The following is an 18091-nucleotide window of genomic DNA, read 5'->3' as shown; positions in this document are numbered from 1 at the left end:
TTCACAGACTCTTTGGAGGTCAGCTCACAGGAGCTCTTTTTCATTTTTTATTATTTTAAGGGGAAGATATTGCCTGGCTTGGCCTCACCAGCTTTTTACAGGGCTGGCTTAAACTCAGAGCTGCACATCCTGGCCAGTAGGACTGCAGGGAAGGTGGGTGTCAGCCCTGCAAACTCAGGGCCAGCACTGCCCGCGCCTGTGTCGAGCTGGGATGCTCCTCGAAGCTGGAACTGCACTAGTTTCACACCTCAGCACCCCCCTCAAGCTGTCTGAATGAGCCTACAACCTTACCAGCCCACGATGAGAACTTTGCACTGACTGGAAATTAAAACGCTTTCATTCATAAGCAACACAGAGTAGAGAACAGTGGGACTGGCTGTAGGAACATCCTGAGAAGAAACCTTCTTCTCCTCTTCCAGGAGCACTCAAACACATTTAACACCAAAGGTAGAAGGATAAGGTATTTGCAAACCACTCTGGTGGAGGGGACGCCCAGTTGCCAACTCATGGGAGGACAAAGCGAGCCGCAGGTCCCCACAGCGTGACCTTGCTACAGCCCAAACCACAACAAGCATCTCAGGGATGCTGTTCCCAGCCAACGCTTTAGCAGGCAAATTTCCCACAAGCCAAACCAGAAGTTTTTCCCCCAAAATCTCCATATGGAGCTTTATTCAGCTTCCAATGTGTCCTCCAAACAAGTCGTGAAAGAAGCAACCGTTGCAACATCAAAACTAGGGTTTCTCTGGGTCACATTTTAAATACTTATCCCTGAGCTTCTGTGTATTGCAAAGAACACACTGCGAACCCAGAGAAATGCCGCAGCTTGATACTGACGCCTGATGCGTTACCCTCCATTTACACATCATCTACAACTTAAAAATTAGCTTCATACTTAAACTAGTTCCCCAAGTTTCCCCCTTTCTCCTGCCCTTTATGTGGCAGGGATGATTGCCGCTTATTATCCTGAGAAATACAGAAATAACAACATTTCCACAGACACCAAGCTTCATAGCTTCAAATCAAAACCAAGAAAGAAGAGAGAATGAGCGGTAAATAGCACATTCACAGGAGATTTTTTTTTTCTTTTTCACTTTAAAAACTGTAGTAAAGACAAAAGAAATTCAAGTTTTCTTAAAAAAGGTTGGTTTGAAGGACAAGACGTAAACTGCTTAACCTGAGGCGGCTGTGGTTCTGTGCAAAAGCCTGAAGAGCAAGGGCAGATTCTGCTGTGCGTGCCAGAGGGAGGGACGGGCAGCCTCGAGCCTTTGCACGGGCACCCGCAGGGTGGGGGCACCCAGGCCTCCCCCTGCTGAATCGCTGCGGTGCCCGGGAGCCCTGCTTGCCCTGCCGGCACTGCTCGCTCTGCCGAAAGGAAAACGGGATGCTGGGGCAGCAGCTCACCGGCACAGGGCGCCCTGCAGCTGGCAATCCAGTTTGCACCAATTACCCCAAAAAGGCCGTGCTCCCCCTTTTGTCTTTGCCTGATGGGAGACAGCAAAATCTATAGATTTAAGACCTACAGGAAAATCCAGAGCTGCACCCCGGTGACCCAAAGCGAGCAGCGCCTCCGCGGGCTGGCAGGCAGGACACGAGAAAGATGACCACCACGGGCACTACTCACAATTGGAAAGCAGCTAACGCGTAGGCAAAACGGCTGGGGAGTCAGCTCCTGTTGCACCCGCTTTGCACGCCCAGAGCCCATCTGCTCGAGGAATCTGGCATCTCTGAGCATCCCGGTCGTCCCTCTGTCCCCCCGTCCCCCTCGAGGGGCCAGGCAGGCCGAGGACACAGACCCGCCATGGAGACAGTCGAGGCTCAGCTCGCAGATCAGAGGCCTGACCCAAAGGTGGGCACGGGAAGAAACACCAGACGCTCTCACAAAGCTTTTGTTCCGGTCTGGACTCTCACTGCTCGAGCCGGGACTCGGCCCCGTCAGCTGCCAGCAGCAACTTCTGCTCCATTCTCTGCACCGGGCGATGAGCCTCGAGCCGCGAGAGCGCGACCAGGAGAGCTCGGCAGAGTCCCTCTGAATACATGAGCCTGAGCACTGCAAATTTATGTTCCAAATCTCTGCTCGGATTAAAAGTAACTCTTCAGCTTTCCATCTGCACAAATGCCATGAGGGAGAGGAGGGGGTCAGCCAGCCAATTTATCTTTCAAATCGGGGATAAAAATTGACTTGTCATGGCAGAAAATTCTACCAAAGACTATTATTGTTGATTGATTCCTCTATGACAGAAGGTCAGATAAGCAAGAGCAGATAGATACCAAAGATAATGAACTTCCCCCTACTAACATTAAGCACAAATAAAATATGAGTCCCTGTAAACCGAATGTTACGTGAAGAATGGAACAAAAATTCCAACCTTTCCAGGGTGTCCTTCAAACCAAGTTCACAAATACATCTAGTGACTGACCTAGCGTCTCTACATCTCTAGCTACGTTCCTACCTTCTCATAATACCTGAGTTTGCAATGCAACACATTCACTTTACCCTGTTTAAAAAATACAAGTCATTAGAGGACTTGGTGCAGAAGATATTAAGAATGACTGTCCTGTGAGCCAGATTCTGGTTCGGTGTGTCAGCTTCTTCCTTACTTGTCAGCTTAGTAAAGCTTTTCTACTCCCTACAGCAAACAGGTTGTTTGCTAACGGCTACTGCTGCCAATCCACCGGTGTAAAAGTTGCTTTATACAACAGAACACAGAACATTCATCACCATAAATGAATTCAGGTTTGTGGCTGTGGCTGGTACAGCATTAGTCTTGAGAGTCTATTTTGGATAAACACAGAATATCTAATAGATTATTTCCGTTGGGTATTTGGCAATAAGATGACCACTTTTATGTACACTAATTAAAACAAACTCTTATTCATCAACAGATTATAATAATTCAGTAACTGTAGAATAAAATTACTCCTATGCAATTTTAACAGTTCCTCGAGTGTATAAAACAGCAAGCCAGAAGATAACCCGTAATAAAAAGATCACATCGAGCTATTTGGAAATTAAACTTAAAAGCTGAGAAATACTTTCTAACTTACACAGATACACTAAAATCTTCCCATTTACAAGTGAGGTATAGGCTGTATGCAGAAGGCTTTCCTGAGAAATACGTGCTTGTCTCATTTTACAATCAGAAAGTAAACGAGATTTACGGAACCACCTTTGGATGGTGAAGCTCTATCGAGCTGAACCGCTGCTGGGCCCAGCAGCCGCTACCCGTAACGTCCTAGTTAAACAATGACAGAGGAGCAGTTAGTGGACTGACAGAGAAGGAAACCTGTCGAGCTGGAAGGTGCCCAAGTGGGACTGCAAAGGCAGCAATGCTGCCATGGGTCCGTGCTCAGCCAGCAGTGGGACCCGAGGAGAGGCTGGAACACAGCCCCGCTGCTGCCGAACCGAGAGATGTGCCAAGCCAGCGGCCACAGCGCCTCTTGGGCCACACCTGAGGGAGCACCCGCTGGGTGCAGGGAAAGGAAAGACAACTTGAGTGAATGAGATTTTCCTCCTGTTCACCATCACATTCATTCTGAACTCACAGCAGCCTCAGCTCCTCCCAGCAGCGCTCGCTTGGTGCCACACAGCTATTATCAGGACAAGACAGAAAGGTGGCAGCAGGGTCCCCTGTCCTGAGGGAAAGGAAGGTGTTTCCCAACCTACTTTTAAAACAGCATTGAAAGCTTTGTTGATGACCCCTCTTGCTACAGAAATCCCAGATTCATATCTAAGGACACAAGGAAGGAAATCCAGCCAGCAGAGTGGCTGCCTAGGAGAGTCCTTCAAAATTAATTCTTAGTGAAGGAGTTGAGAACGGGAGCATCTCGTCCAACCACCCCACCACCACCACAAGCAGGAAGCCAAGAGGTTACCCGTGAGAACACCCAACTTTAGATAAATGCCAATACTTAGCAATTCCTCCAACAGCTAACCAGCTGCCACTAAACCGGCTCTCCGTGCAGCGGTGGGGTGTGGAGGCTGTGAGATGGAAAATCTGAGCCTTTGCAATACCTAGGACAAAACAGTTTAACAAGTACTGCGTTAATATCATTTTTTCCTGATAAGAAGGGATTCCACAGTCCTGGCAGGATACAACTATGGGTCATGCATTCCCTGAGTCCAGCAGAGAAAGCCATGCCAGAGGACACTGGAGTCCCTTATCACCTTTACAGAGGTTGTGTTTAACCACAGGGTACATGAACTGCTCTCAGAAATGGACAGCTCGGGATTGCTGCAACGTAGAAGCTCCTCCGTGGCCAGACACCACCTTGGAGGAACACGTTAAGAGGGGCAATCCTGCCTCTTCTCTACGTGGGATTTTCCTGCTTTGGGGAACCTAAAATGGATGTTAAGGAAGTGATGAGAAGTGACTTGCATGTCCTCTAGCAACAACAGTATCTTTGTGGAGCACCAGGAGCCTGCGAGGAGCTGCAGCGACCCAGTTCCACAGGAACAGAAAGGCGTGCAGCCATGGAGGCACCTGCTGCTCCGGCTGGGCTGGGCAGAGCCCACTCCAGCAGCTCAGCTCCCAGAAGGGGAAGGGGCAGCGAGCCCTCGCACCTCGGGAGCACCATGATCCCTCTGAGGCAGGATTCAGGGAAGCCACAGGAGCTACCTCCCACAGCCAAAAACTGCCAGGGGAAAAAAACCCAAACAACTGGCTAGAAAGACCTCTCCTCCTTCTCCACTCCCTGCCTTTCCAAAAGTACTATTATATGTAAAAATAAAAAGCTTGGCACTTCTCTAACACCCACTTCTCCAAAATCGTCCATTTGGGATCCTAACAGCTCCATTGATGCAGTGAGGCCGTTTGCTCTGTACGACAAATGCTTCTGGATACAAATCATGGAAAGAGCAGTGCGCGACCAGCATCTTCTCCTTGAGGTAGTCTTAGTCATCTCGGTCCCCAGCCCCAAATACAAAGAACTAACCCTAACAAACACTGTAACATTAAACATCTTCACATTCTGTAAACCGCTGAGGAATGCATCTGCTGCATTCGTATAGAACCATGTGCATTGTGTTGAAGATCATACATTCAACTCTGTCGTGAAATAAATATATAGGAAAAAGAGTAAAAAAACAAAAACAAAGAAAGATTCTTGCTACAATGGCAGGGACGCCCGCCACCCCATCTCCTGCCTGGATCGCGTTTGCCCCTCTCCCGGGGTAAGCCAGCTCCCTGCCGGACGCGCAGCGTAAGGCACTGGCCGGGCGAGCTGGGCTCACTCTTTGCTCACGCTCGTCTTGCAGGAATGTAGAACGGCCTTAAAAAGGAGAGGCAGCTGCTCCAGGGGGACATTCACCATTTTTCCTGGTAAGGAAAAAAACAAAACAGAATTAGCAGCCACTCCTGAATCAGATTTCAGAGACACCTAAGCCAGCAACACCAGAGATGGTTTTACCTTGAACCTCTCAGAGAAACAGTTAATCATCCCACTGCTGCATTAGACATTTGATATTCATTTGGACACAACGGGATTTATTATTTACTGAATTGAAAGCAAAATAAATGGGCAAAGCCAGATCAAAATGACTTCTCCACAATGGAGCAGTATTTATAGAAACTGGGAAAGACTAAATCCCGTCTCTCCTCAAACTCCCTTGTTGATCTCCATGAGTAAAATACAAGAGCTACTCGGTGATTATTATCTAGTTTGTTACAATGGAGTAAGACGAAGCAGACGGAGCCTTGACACTGGGAGGCAAGTACCTCCCTTTGCCAGAACATTCAGGAACAAACAGTGTTTTAGTAACACCAGACCTTGTAGAGCTAATTAGTGACACAACTGTGTTTGAAACTTCACCTGCGGATTTCAGATGTTCAGACCAGCTGAAACCAGGGGTTACACTGCAGGTCTGCCTGCCTCTGCTCATCATCTGCTCCTAATTAAACAACACTGCAGGGATGTCTCTATTTCTTATAGCTACTCAAACCAGGAATACACCCTTTTGAGACAAAATGCCTCCAAGTTGGGACTGAAAGGAAGAAAAGCCTGGAGCACCTCCCATCCGAGGACAGGCTGAGAGAGTTGGGGTTGTTCAGCCTGGAGAAGAGAAGGCTCCGAGGAAATGTTATAGTGACCTTCCTGTACCTGAAGGGGCTTCCAAGAAAGCTGGAGAGGGGCTGTTTACAAAGGCTTGTGGTGATAGGACTGGGGGCAATGGGGATAAACTGGAGAGGGGCAGAGTCAGACTAGACATAAGGAGGAATTTCTTCACCATGAGGGTGAGGAGGCACTAGCACAGGTTGCCCAGGGAAGTTGTGGCTGCCCCGTCCCTGGAGGTGTTCAAGGCCAGGTTGGATGGGGCTTGAGTGGGATGTCCCAGCCCATGGCAGGGGATGGAACTGGATGATCTTTAAGGTCCCTTCCAACCCAAACTATTCTATGATTCTATGATAAAATAAAAGTAGAATCTGACCAAAGTACATAAAGGGCATCAGGTCAGAGCAAGAGCCGGCTTCTTGGAGCAGGACATAACAAGCATCTGTCTGTATCCCAAGGACAACCTGCGCCAAGCCAGCCTGGCAGGGCAAGTGAGGGCTGATGGGACATTGGCTCAAAGAGGGGCAAGAAGCCTTGGTAGAAAAAAAGTCTCCTACACAGACACCTCCCACCAAAGTTGAAAAGAATCTCACTGTCATAAGTTAGTTGTCTTTTAAAAGCAAATTTCATAACTTGCATATGATCACAAGGCGAGAAGAGCTGCAAAGGTTACCTGCAATGTATCGTATCTCTGGCAAACACATCATTAGATCCGGAAAACGGTTTGGCTGGTGTGGGTATTTGTACTCGGTGAAGTCCTGGCAGACGTACCAATATCGCTTATTCAGCTGCTCCAGTTGGGATGCGTTAGTCAGACCCCTGATGTCTGAAAGTAAACAGGATCGGAGCAATGAAAACAGAACCAAAACATCCTAGAAAAGCAGCAGACTTCCAGAAGAGCAGACTCTCCTTCCACAGAAGACCAGGATGAGCACAGCTAACGTCCTAAGCTGTCCATCCGCAGAGCTCAATGGATGCTCTTGGAGATAACAGCTCCAGCAACCTTAAATCCCCGCCTGCCTGGTGGAAAGCGGCTGCATGTCAAGGTTTAGTCCTCACAGCAGATTCAGCTTAATACTTCCTCAGACAGAAACATGTTGATTTTAGCTATATCATCTCAGCTGAGGAAAGCGCTCAACTCTATAATTCAAGGTATCATCGTCTTTCTCCCCATCTGCCTATGAATTATGTCACACGAGCTTTATAAACTTGTCAACTTCTTATTTTTAAATTTAGCTTTGCTAATGTCAGGCGACATTCACAAAGCAAAAATGGACAATTCCCAGCTATCAAATTGTCAGGAAGTCCCATTGCCACTGTTGAGCATGATCAATGGCACTGGCACGCTGCTGGGGTCCTGGGAAGGATCCAGCACGGTAGAGCAAGGAAGCTGTGGACCCTGGGTGCAGGCTCGGTTTGTAAGACCATCTGACGGAAGAGGCATTTATCTGCTGCCCAGAAGCTGACTTTTAAAAATAATTCTCAGGTATTTCACATCAAAAATTGCAAACTTCAACTAAAAATAAAAGAAGACAGGAAGTTAATGAAAATACATTTTGGAAAACAATGGAGACAGCTCGAGAAGTGCATTATCCAGTGTCAGGAAACTGCCCAGGGAAGCAAACCGGAACCTCAGCCCGGCACAGATTGAAGCGTCAGCACTATCTCCCACTGGAAACGAGGGGGGAGGAGGGAGCCCGCAGCACATCTTTACAGACTGCAACTATCTTTCACCGCGCAGAGACTGTGGGGACATTCATTTCCAAAATTACAGCTGAACACCATCCATCAGGCATTTGCCTTCCAACAGTTTTCTTCATTTACAACATGAACAAGCGTCCTGCGAGGTCCCACAACAAACGACTGGCAAAGGGGATCCACACGCAGCAGACGGAGGCGATGTACACAGGCAGAGACAGGACAAGCCCCACTGAGGAATCAACCCAACCTATTCCTAAGTACTGCAGCCCACTAGAGTTGTTAGGAAATGGCCAGGATCAATGGCCAGAATTACCCTGCGCTGATTTTGAAGTGCCCAGGGTCTTGCAGCAGCCTGGACCACCAGCTTTAACAAAAGAGTTCATCGACAGGAGGATACGGTCCCTTCTTAGGAAGAATTAATTGCCTGCACATAAATACTTCATTCCTGATTCCTTTCCACTTTCAAGACTAGCCTTAGCTAAAGAGTCCAAAAAGCAGGAAGCCAGTCAGGTGACCCTAAGTGTATATCCTGAAGGCACATATTCCAGAGAGTCAGAAAAGCTCTAAGAGAAGGGAGGGCTGGTTTTACAAATTCACCCTCTAACGCAGAAAAATGAACAAATACATCTTCTAGTTGGGAATCTCTGAGAGGTCGTTATGTAACGGTCAATGTTTACTTAAGAAAAAAAGCGACAAATTAACTGATTTTCAAGTATCATTTAGTTAACTGCCTGAACAGTTACCTACGGCAACAACACTCTTCATCAAAGACAGGTCATCTAACAGTTTGTTGGCAGCTGGTAAGTCATCGCTCACTCAAATCTTATGCCGAAAGGCTTCACCAGCCCCTCGCAGTACATATATAAATGACACGCTTGCTGCCCTTGGGTGCTACGTTTAAGGTCGATAAAAGCTGTCTAAGCAAGTTAATTCATTCGCTTCCAGGACTACTTCATGCAGGTACCCAAGTACCCAACTCTGCATGACGGTAAACACACAGAGAGGCTTCAGAGCTCAAGCCTCTCCGTGGGTCTCAGAGCCGACCCTCCCGATTCTCATCAGGGAAGCAAAGACTGCTCAGAATGTTCCAGAGCATTACTCCAGTGGGGCCAATACCTTCTCTTCATCGACTCACCTTGATTTAGGAAGTTAATGGCTTTCATACAAGCGTACTCCTCGTTGCTGACCTTCAACTGGTTAAATTTACGAAAGAGGTAGATCAACCGCTCCATCACCTCCATCCCCTCTTCACTGAATCTGGAGGACAGAGACCACACATCAGTGTACAGAGGACACAGGTCGTGCAATAAACAGAAGAAGCTTTTTAAAATAACTAGAGGCTTGAATATCTTACAAGAGAATAAAAAAAAAATGTTACCAAAACTACTTGAATTCTTCTGGCACCATTAAGTTTAAGAAGAAAAATGACTCAGTTACAAACTTGACCGTTACTGAAATTTGAGGAAAACCGATCCCTTGGTGATTTAGCTTATCACCAGCCTGCCCTAACAGAGGAGAAGGTTTGACGGAGCCAGGAACATACAAACACTTCTGCATGCTTGTAGGCATGCTGCTTTGCCTCGCTATGTTTGTGTTTCCCCCAGGTTTCAGCGAGGACTGTGCCTTCACACTGTGCTGGGCTAACGGGAGGTTTAACTACGCAGTTTGGGGAATGAGATAAGATTTCCTAGAAACACGGAGCGATGCTCATCTTGTATATCCTGCAAATATCCTACAAAACACCTACTGTTTTGTAGGCTCAGCAGGCATTCCCAGTCTGCCCAGTGTAGCACTGCACCCACCCACAATAGAAAGTGGCTCACACCACTCATTAATCAGTGCTGTGGCTTATTCCTGACAGATACTTTTGCAGGATAAAAGCACCTCTAGCAATCCCTGGGCTGCTTCTCCCCATTCCAAAGCCAAGCCTCCCCAGCAGCGTTTCATGCGTTCTCGCCCCTCACTGTCTTGCACCTTTCTTCAAGTTGTGCTTCCCCCCGACTTGCCGCAGCCCAGCGTGTCCTGCGCTGGCCACCACCAGAAACACTGCCTGGAGGTGTCCCCAGCAGCGGTATGGCTGCCCAGCACCTGCACAGCACCCTCACCCCACCCTGACCGAGCTGGGACTGGTGCTGCGTTAACAGTGTGGTACAGAGCAGTGCTGGCTCTCGGCAGCAAACACCTCCCCTGACATCCAAGTTGATGGTTCTTTTAAACAAACCTCTCCATTAGACAAAGCCAATAGGTTTAATTTTATCTCCTGCCTATGGAATCAGTGCCACGTCCAGGGTTTGGCTCTGCACAGCACATCACGATTTTATCAGCTGAGCAGAGAAGCACCCAAGCAGGGCTTCTCCGGTGGAACAGGATGGCAGCAACACAGCCCCCAGACCCTGCCGTCCAGGCACTGCCTCTCAAGCAAAGTCCATGTCCAAAAGTAAAAGTGCCCACAGTTTCTCTTATCCATGGAGTGTCACTGGAAACTGCCTTGTTTTAAATACCTAGGAATTACACCAAGCCATGCACAACAGCGGTGCACGCTTCATTTATCTGATGGACAGGTGAGGAAGCTTGCCTCCCCAAAATTCCCAGGAGTGACTCAGATCCTGTGCTTCCACACAGCTATATTTATTGCCTGTTTGCTATGGTTTGTTAATTTTCCTTGGATGAGAGCTTCTGGCTGAGATGTACTGTGAGAAGGCTGGAATCCTTCTCACAAATACAAATACACATAAAGCAAAAGTAACCAACATTAAAGGGAGTGAAACTGCAGGCTGCGGTCTAAGGCTGAACCACACGTGTCCTTTCCTTCTGAACTTTCCTCCTCCAGGGTGTGCAGGATTCATTGCACTTACTGAAATGAGACGACCATCGAGATGTGACCAGAAAAGCACTTCTGCCAGTGTGGACTGTCAGGAATCCTGCTGGGATCTGGGTCCACCACCGACACCTGCCTTGGGCCTTACCAGGCACAGCTGCACCCGGTGCTGAGCTTGTACCGTCTGCTGGAAACACGCTATGCATTTCTCCTGAGCTTCCACGCTTGCCAAGGGAAGCCAGCAACAAAGCCTGGCCAGAGCAGGCATGCTGACACGTAGCAACTGTAGATCTCCCCAAAATCTCCCAGGAAACTGCCTGATGGACATTTTGCAGGTCTGGAGTGAGCCCCTACTGCTGAAGGCAGTGCCAGGCTGCTTCTTCAGGAGCGAGGCTCATGTGTGCACCACGAAAAAGCAGTGCTGTAAGCAACAGGCAGAAGGAGAAGGAGGGTGCGAAGGGCTGACGGTGCCCACGGGCACACTCCAGAGACCATTCTACACGTGCCAACGGCCAGGAGCAGCCTCACGGGCACGCACCTCACAGCAATGGCCCCGGTTGCAAAGAAACCGCATATTGCAAAACTGCTCAGAAGTGGGACCGAAGTGTTTAGGGAAGCTTGAGCCGTGCGTGGGCATTGTACAGCACAAAGAACAAGAGCATAGCCAGAAAGCCATCTTTGAATAGAACGAAAATAGAACCTTCTTCACTGAATAATACCTTATTTTGGCATGTGTTTGTTTACTTCAAAGTTATTTGTAAAACGCCTGGTGGAGTTTGACCCCCGAGAAGTGAAAACAAGCTATCTGAACTGCAGGGCACTGCTTCAAGAAAGTAATATTGTCAGTGATGAAAGCCTTGTCGGCTCATCTAAAGTTGTACAAGTTTTCTTGCTCTCAAGTTGACATTAAAAATCTCACAGGTGCAAGATTGCAAAGCTCAAGAAGTTAATGAGCACAAAGACCACTCAGTCGTCTGTTGGGTTTAATTGTTTTTAGAGCATGCACATTTTTACCAGCCACTCATCACTTCATAAATCCAGGAGAGCTCTTCTCTCATTCCTGCAGTTGAACTGTCTTACTTTTCTGTGCATGCTTTCCTCCCCCTTTCAAACAAAGCTGTTCTGTTTTTCACAGCCCTATTTCTTCTCGAGGACTGACTCCTCCACACACTCTTCCTTGCAGTTTACACCAGGCAAGTTTCTGGCGGGGAGTTATCAGGATCAGCTGGGGAGGAGGGGGAAGGGAATCGCTATCAGGAGTGCTGGGGGAGGTCAGGAATCTATTCATTTCATATTCATCCCCAGAAAAACAGCACAATAAAAGAAAACATTTGATCTAGCAGACAAACAGAACATTAGCCAGTTGTTAGAAGCAATAAAAAAAACAGAGGCTGGGAGCACATTGTATGCCTTCCTTCAGTACCTGCCTAAGCATTAGCAGTCGCTCCCGGACTTTGCTAAATAAGAAGGGACATTAACCCCAAAGTGCCAGATTACCACAGCTCAGCAAGATTTCTCCAGCCAGCTGCGAGGGCTAATGAACTTTGGTTGCAATCATTACTATCAATGCCAGAGCTCCCCAAAGAAGCAGGGGCTCTCTAAGGAAACCCACAAAGCAGACTCTCCACAAGAGCGCCTCACAAATCCAAAGCGACCACCTTGGCCACGAGTGTGTCAGACAAGGAGACCGATACCCACGAGCTCTCCCATTGCCACCCACAGGCAGTCAAGCTACGGCTGAACTCCCATAAAGACACCTGGGAGGGGGCCACACACCTCAAGGCCCCTCAGTGGTGCAACTTCCCACTAAACAGCTTTTTTGACATGTGCTTTCCTGCATTACTAATGACAATTAATAATACTTGAGAAGTGAAATCAGAAGAAAAGACTGCAGACCCACTCTTCCCAAGAACACCTATTTTCATGCACAGATCTACAAAGCACTCGCAAGGCGACCAGCTCTGAACTGCCTGTTTCTGCAGGGTAAGAATTCCTCCTTTGTCTTGCTTTCTTACCTCTGGCTCCTATTTACCACAAACCCAAAATGAAACAAAACCTTCTCTTCTGAGGCTCTGACCAGGACAGCAGGAACAAAAGCACAGCTGAGTGCAGGAACAAGCATTACTGCAGTTTCTCCGACCCGTGCTGTTCCTCGCAGGAGCAGCACCAGATGCAGGATGAATGGCCAGGGAGAGCAGAGCCACAGAGGAACCCACCCCGGGAAACGAGACACCTGGGTCCAGTTCTCAGCTCCGCCGCTCGCCCGCCGTGGCCTCAGCCAGCCCCTCCGGCAGGAGAACAAGTGCACAAAGGAACCTCAGGAACTATTAGAGACCGTGACGGCTGAGAGCCACAGCAGAATTTTTGTTTATCGGACACTTGGATCCATTGGCGACTCCTGCAAAATCACCAAGCCTAGCAAGGGCAGAGTGCGAACAGGGCAGCCGTTAAAAGGGGAGGTGGGCAGCAGTTCCCATAAACCCCACCTACTCTGCCATAATACTGTGAGATTGTGAGTCTGCCACCAAAACAGGGGATCTGTTTGGCACCAACACTACAGAACAAAACACACAAACCAAAAAATAAAACCCTGACCAAAATGATAGATGAAAGGCAGGTTCCTCAGAGCATCAGATAGCACGGACTATGAAAAAAACAAGAGCTACGTTGCAACATCTTTAAATTTATGTAATCAAAACAACAAAATAGCAATTAATAACAGACACTGATAATACAGACAACCAGCTTTGTGAGCAAATTTTCCACTGGCCCAGAGGGTTTTTAAACAAGACCTTCTGTCCTGTATCTCAGAGTTATCCAGAGCACTGCTTGGTTTTACTCTCCTCACAAAAAAGCAGTTTGTAGGGCTTTGCTGGAGGATGGCATTGCTGCAGGAAACTCAAATGAGTGCCACGCACCCTCCCCTGCAGAAGGAAGCTCTGCTTCAATACTGACTAACCGTACTGACCACACTATCTAACGCTGGAACAACTGGTCGCTAAAAAGCGGAGAAGGAGAACAGCTGCAGGTGGAGTGACCTGTCCCAGGAGAGGTGGTCAGATGGTCACAGGGCGTTCAGCCACTGTCCTCCCGACGGCTCCTCCATCTCTAGATCCCGCTCCCTCACCTGAGCCCCACATCTCACCTGTGCAGCTCATCGTCAGAGGGAGAGTACTTGGAGGTGACGTCTGCAAGGTCACCGAAGATCTGCTTGCTGTAAACCGTCAGTGAGGAGAGCAGGATCAGCTCCTGCCACGTCGAGCTGAGCAGGCAGGTATAGTCCTTGATGGAGAGTTCACAGAAGAATGGCAGCTTCTTGATCCAAGCAATCTGCCTAAAAAGCAACTCATCCGCCAGACGACACAGCAATGCAAACAGCTCAGCCTGAGTCACTTTATACCTGCAGGTACAGTTAATATGAAGGCATAAAAACAATTAACAACATTGAAAAGACATCATCTGACCGGGCATTTGGAAAGCGAGGCAAACGCTACCGGAATTCATGCTCAAGCGCCCAATATGCCAGTGCCCAGGGTGTCTCCTGGCGGTGGAGGCAGCAATGGCCAGCACGCAGCCTGCCCAGATAGGGACTGTGGGGGGAGCCTCCTCCAAAGCCCTGGGATCACCCCGCAGACAGCACCCAGACTGCTGGCCATGGGGCAGCTCTCACCAATGGACCTCTTTTCTCCACCCATCTGTGTTTTTTCAGCTACCATGCCTATTACCGGACCTTTCGTACAGCTGATGTAACCTCAGGGCTGAAGCCCACCGAGCCCTGCTCCCACACAGACTCAGCCCGGCCACGTAACCTGAGACCCCGAGCCCGGTCCATGCACACCAGCTCCAGCCCCAGACACGGCCACAGGCCACCCACAGGACAGGGTCTGCTTTGCTGTTTGCACTACGGCTGCATCTTCTCCCAGAGAATGGACCCCCTGTGCCAGTCAGGCCACAAACGCACATCCCCGGCATTCCTTGCTGTCAGCCGCCCCTGCAGCACACACTGGAGCCGTACGAGCACACAGGGACAGCTGGACCCAAACAACAGCCAGGAACACAGCTCCAGGCAGCCCCGAGTCCTACACGCACTCACCCGTCCTCAATGAGCATCGGTGTGCCGAGCGGCTCCAGGTCCTCCGCCGACACCAACTGATTAATGAGACTGTGTGACTGGGGGTCCAGGCTGCGCGTCTGGGGGGGCATCAGAGCCGAGTGAGCAGAATAGCTAAAAAGGTGCGGGAGGTACTGATAGTGCGTGGACACCGGTGTCCCGATATACTGATCCCTGAGTGCAGCGAATCCATTCAGCTCCACGGACCTACTGGAAAGGGAAAAGCTTTTTAATATACCCAAAATTAAAACTTCGCATCCTGCTCCATCAGAAATGTTAATAAAAGTAGGGAGAAAAAATACAGGAAGGAAAATGTCTTTATATTTAAACCATACATTGGAAATAACTGAGAGCGTGCAGACCAGCTGCTTTATAAATCGCTTCATGTGGAGCCTGGCTCAGCCCTAGTCCCACTTAACAGAGATCTGGGAACCGCTGCTGAGTGGCCTTTGGAGAGTAAAACAGAAACCCAACTGTACAAAGCATTTCCACCCCAGCTTCCTTAAGGGCCAGAATTTAGGACTGTAAATTAAGTCTTTACAACAGCCAGCAAACACAAAGTTTTCCCAGCTTAAGATGCAGCTGAAAGCAGATGGAATGCCAGTCTGAGGTTCTGGCTGTGTGCACAATCAAAGGTGAGCACTATTAACTGACATTAATATAACATCACCCACTGGTACTTAAATAGAGCCATTTATACCAAAATTCTGAGCAGAGCGAAGAAAAAAGAGCTTCTGCAGAATAAGCAGTGAAAGGTAATCAAGACTCCATGATCTACAGAGAAAAAACTACAACACAAACTAAGAGATGTAATTTAAATATGATTCTAACTGAACTTTGCTTTCATTTTCATTTGCTCAGGAGCATTTCACCTCCCAGTTCAATTGTTTTTAACCCAGTGTCTGTCAATCCTCAGCATGCTCAGGTCACACAACATACTCACGGTATGTTTTTCCTATACTGACCCTAAGAGCCTCTCAGGGAAAGGCAGATGAGACTGCCACACTACAAAATTCTTCCAGGGGTCATCCCCACCTTGAAGACGGAGTAGAAACGGGTGAAGGCTGGTTGCTCTCAGAAACTCCATTTCCAGGGGAACTATGGTCACTGTCTCCGTTGTTGCTCCATGACATGTTTGCCTCTCCCTCGAATTCTTGCCCAGACATAATTCTCTCGATCTCTTCCTCTGATATCTGTCAAACATAGGACCATCACAGTTACTTCAGCCGAGAACAGAAGTAAGGCAGAGCCTCTGCATGTGAGCACCTTGACCATACAGTCACACCTAACTGCGCTGAAGCCACCCTGCACCAGAACCGCCTCGCCAGTCCTGCAGACATCCCACCTTTCCTTTGCATTTGATAACATAGAGGGAAAATTCTATTTACAGCTCATTGTGGTGACCTCTGGCTCCTGCAGTACAAGTCAAGTGACAAGAACAGACAGATGAAAAGATGATTTCAAATACACACAGCAACGAGCTGCAAATCAGCCACTGTCACAGAAGGAAAAATCTGGGAGTGACTGAGGCCAGCTCACGGGGAACATCACTCGGCAGGTACAAGCAGACAGAGGTGGCTCTGCTTCATCCATTCGGGCTTTCAGAATCAGCAACTGTTATACCTGCTGTTATAAATATGTTTGCAAACAGCAGGAAACTTTATATCCTTACTAAGAGGGTTTTTCAATGATTTGAGCTGGGCTCCTGTGACGTTGACCACAGGCACAGCCGCACTGCCCAATTCCTGCTCGCTCTGGAGCACCTCACGGAGCAAGCAGGTCACCCGGGCGCTTGGCTTCTCTTGATTTCGTTCTGGACAGGGGCAAGCAGTCTTTTTGTAGGAAAGGAGTCACAGAAAATGTTTTCTGTGTTATTTCTGTTTTATTAAAATAAATAGTAAATTTTTAGAAGACTGTTTTTCTAGAAGCGAGCTGGAAATGGCCATCATTTCTCACACGAGTAGCACAAGCTGTTGTGCTGAATTACCTTGTGCTTTACAAGACATCTCCAGACAAGCTGTGCCATCAATCAGCGAGACATTTACTGGGTGCTCCTCTTGCCACAACTGAAAGAATTGCAGCAGGCAGCCCGCAAGATTTACTGGGAGCTACAGCGGGGCAGATGTCCTTGTGTGGCTCACAAAGGACAGAGCACCTCAACGGACAGAGGCTGCCTGTGCATTCACCCTGGGACTGTGCCGTGTCCCCTCCAGGGACGAGCAAGCACCGAGCTTTATTTACAGATCTAGTGCTCCTGATGTGTATTTCTAACACTTGCGAAGAGTCAGAGCCCTGCTATGCCAGCTGAGAAAGCCTGTCAAATCAACCCCAGCCCTATCCCACAATGAGCTGCTGCCATGGACCGAGCCCATCACCCGTGAGGTGCGTGCCAAGGCCACGAGAGCAAATCTGAAGGGAACCACGGGGAAACAGCCAGCCCTGCTCACCTGGACAGGCCCGATGCTTTTGTTCCTGCCTCCTGGCATGCCATCCTCTCTGATTGCTGAAAGAAAACAACCAGACCTCGGTGAGGAACGCTATTGTTTGGTGTTCCAGAAATACATGAGAAGGCATCTGCTATTTTGAAGAAAATCTTTATACCTTAAAAGACTCATTTTGTTCAAAGCAGTTTACACAGCACCTCCAGTGCTTCCCAGAGCTCTGGAGGGCTTGAGCAGTGCACATCAAGATCCTCGCCCCAAAGGGCACACACACATCGACAGGGCTCCAAGCATCACCTGGGGAGCTTAGGTGCTTCATGTGATCCTTGAGTGACAGGTAAGGAAGGAATAGCAATTCTTTATCACAATGAATTCCAGGATAACTTGGGGGCCTGCACGTGGAGAGCAACCTGCTTCACCCCTGGAAATAACCCAACCACGACTGCTAGAAAATGAAAGGCAACGCTGGCATTTCCAACTCACAGCCTTGTGAACCACCACGAGCTGGACTCCGCCCGCAGAGACACCAACCAGCAGTGCCAACAGCACCCAGGCAAAGCACCTCACTGGTAACCACAAACGCTGCTGCTGCTCCCAAGGGCCAAATCTCCTACAGCTATCACAGAACGGAGACATTTTACCCAGCCAGTGGCATGCAAAGCTGTTGTTTAAAATTCAAGTTACTAGACTGAGCTACGCAGTTCCATTTCAGAAGGGCAGCCTGGTGTCTCTGTACAGAAGGCTCATTTTCAAGGCTTTTAGACAATTTCTACGGAGTTTCAGTGGGGCTTGAAGAGATTATCCTGAAGATGCTTCTCTACCTTCCTTTTGCCCTTGGTTTTCTCTTTATTGGCGGAGCAGCTCTGCAGAAGACAAGAGCATTCGAGGACCAGCTCTGCTGCCCACATGCCTCCCCTCCTGGGCCGGGTCCCTCTGTTTATCAGTCCCAATCTCTTTCCCACCGTGACCTGG

At 48.7% G+C, this 18091-nt stretch overlaps 1 protein-coding gene across 4 annotated transcripts in view; it reads right to left on the bottom strand.

The window, feature by feature from the left end:
• Positions 1-212: 212 nt before the first annotated feature.
• The window catches only part of NR6A1 (nuclear receptor subfamily 6 group A member 1), an 84586-nt gene continuing 66707 nt past the window's right edge, over positions 213-18091 (bottom strand). For 3 of the 4 annotated variants that reach the window (XM_054084097.1, XM_054084099.1, XM_054084100.1), the window contains 7 exons: positions 17126-17181; positions 15714-15871; positions 14661-14888; positions 13713-13967; positions 8885-9006; positions 6722-6874; positions 213-5315 (listed from right to left, as the gene is read on the bottom strand). In XM_054084097.1, the coding sequence (XP_053940072.1) occupies positions 5227-5315; positions 6722-6874; positions 8885-9006; positions 13713-13967; positions 14661-14888; positions 15714-15871; positions 17126-17181 (1061 nt within the window). In that variant the 3' untranslated portion in view covers positions 213-5226. The remainder of the gene's footprint in view (positions 5316-6721; positions 6875-8884; positions 9007-13712; positions 13968-14660; positions 14889-15713; positions 15872-17125; positions 17182-18091) is intronic. The other variant, XM_054084098.1, reaches the window with a different exon arrangement.

Source organism: Cuculus canorus, chromosome 19 (assembly GCF_017976375.1).
Source record: "Cuculus canorus isolate bCucCan1 chromosome 19, bCucCan1.pri, whole genome shotgun sequence".
Lineage (NCBI taxonomy): Eukaryota > Metazoa > Chordata > Aves > Cuculiformes > Cuculidae > Cuculus > Cuculus canorus.
Note: the sequence above shows the minus strand (reverse complement) of the source record. Positions and strands in the feature narration are given on the sequence as shown.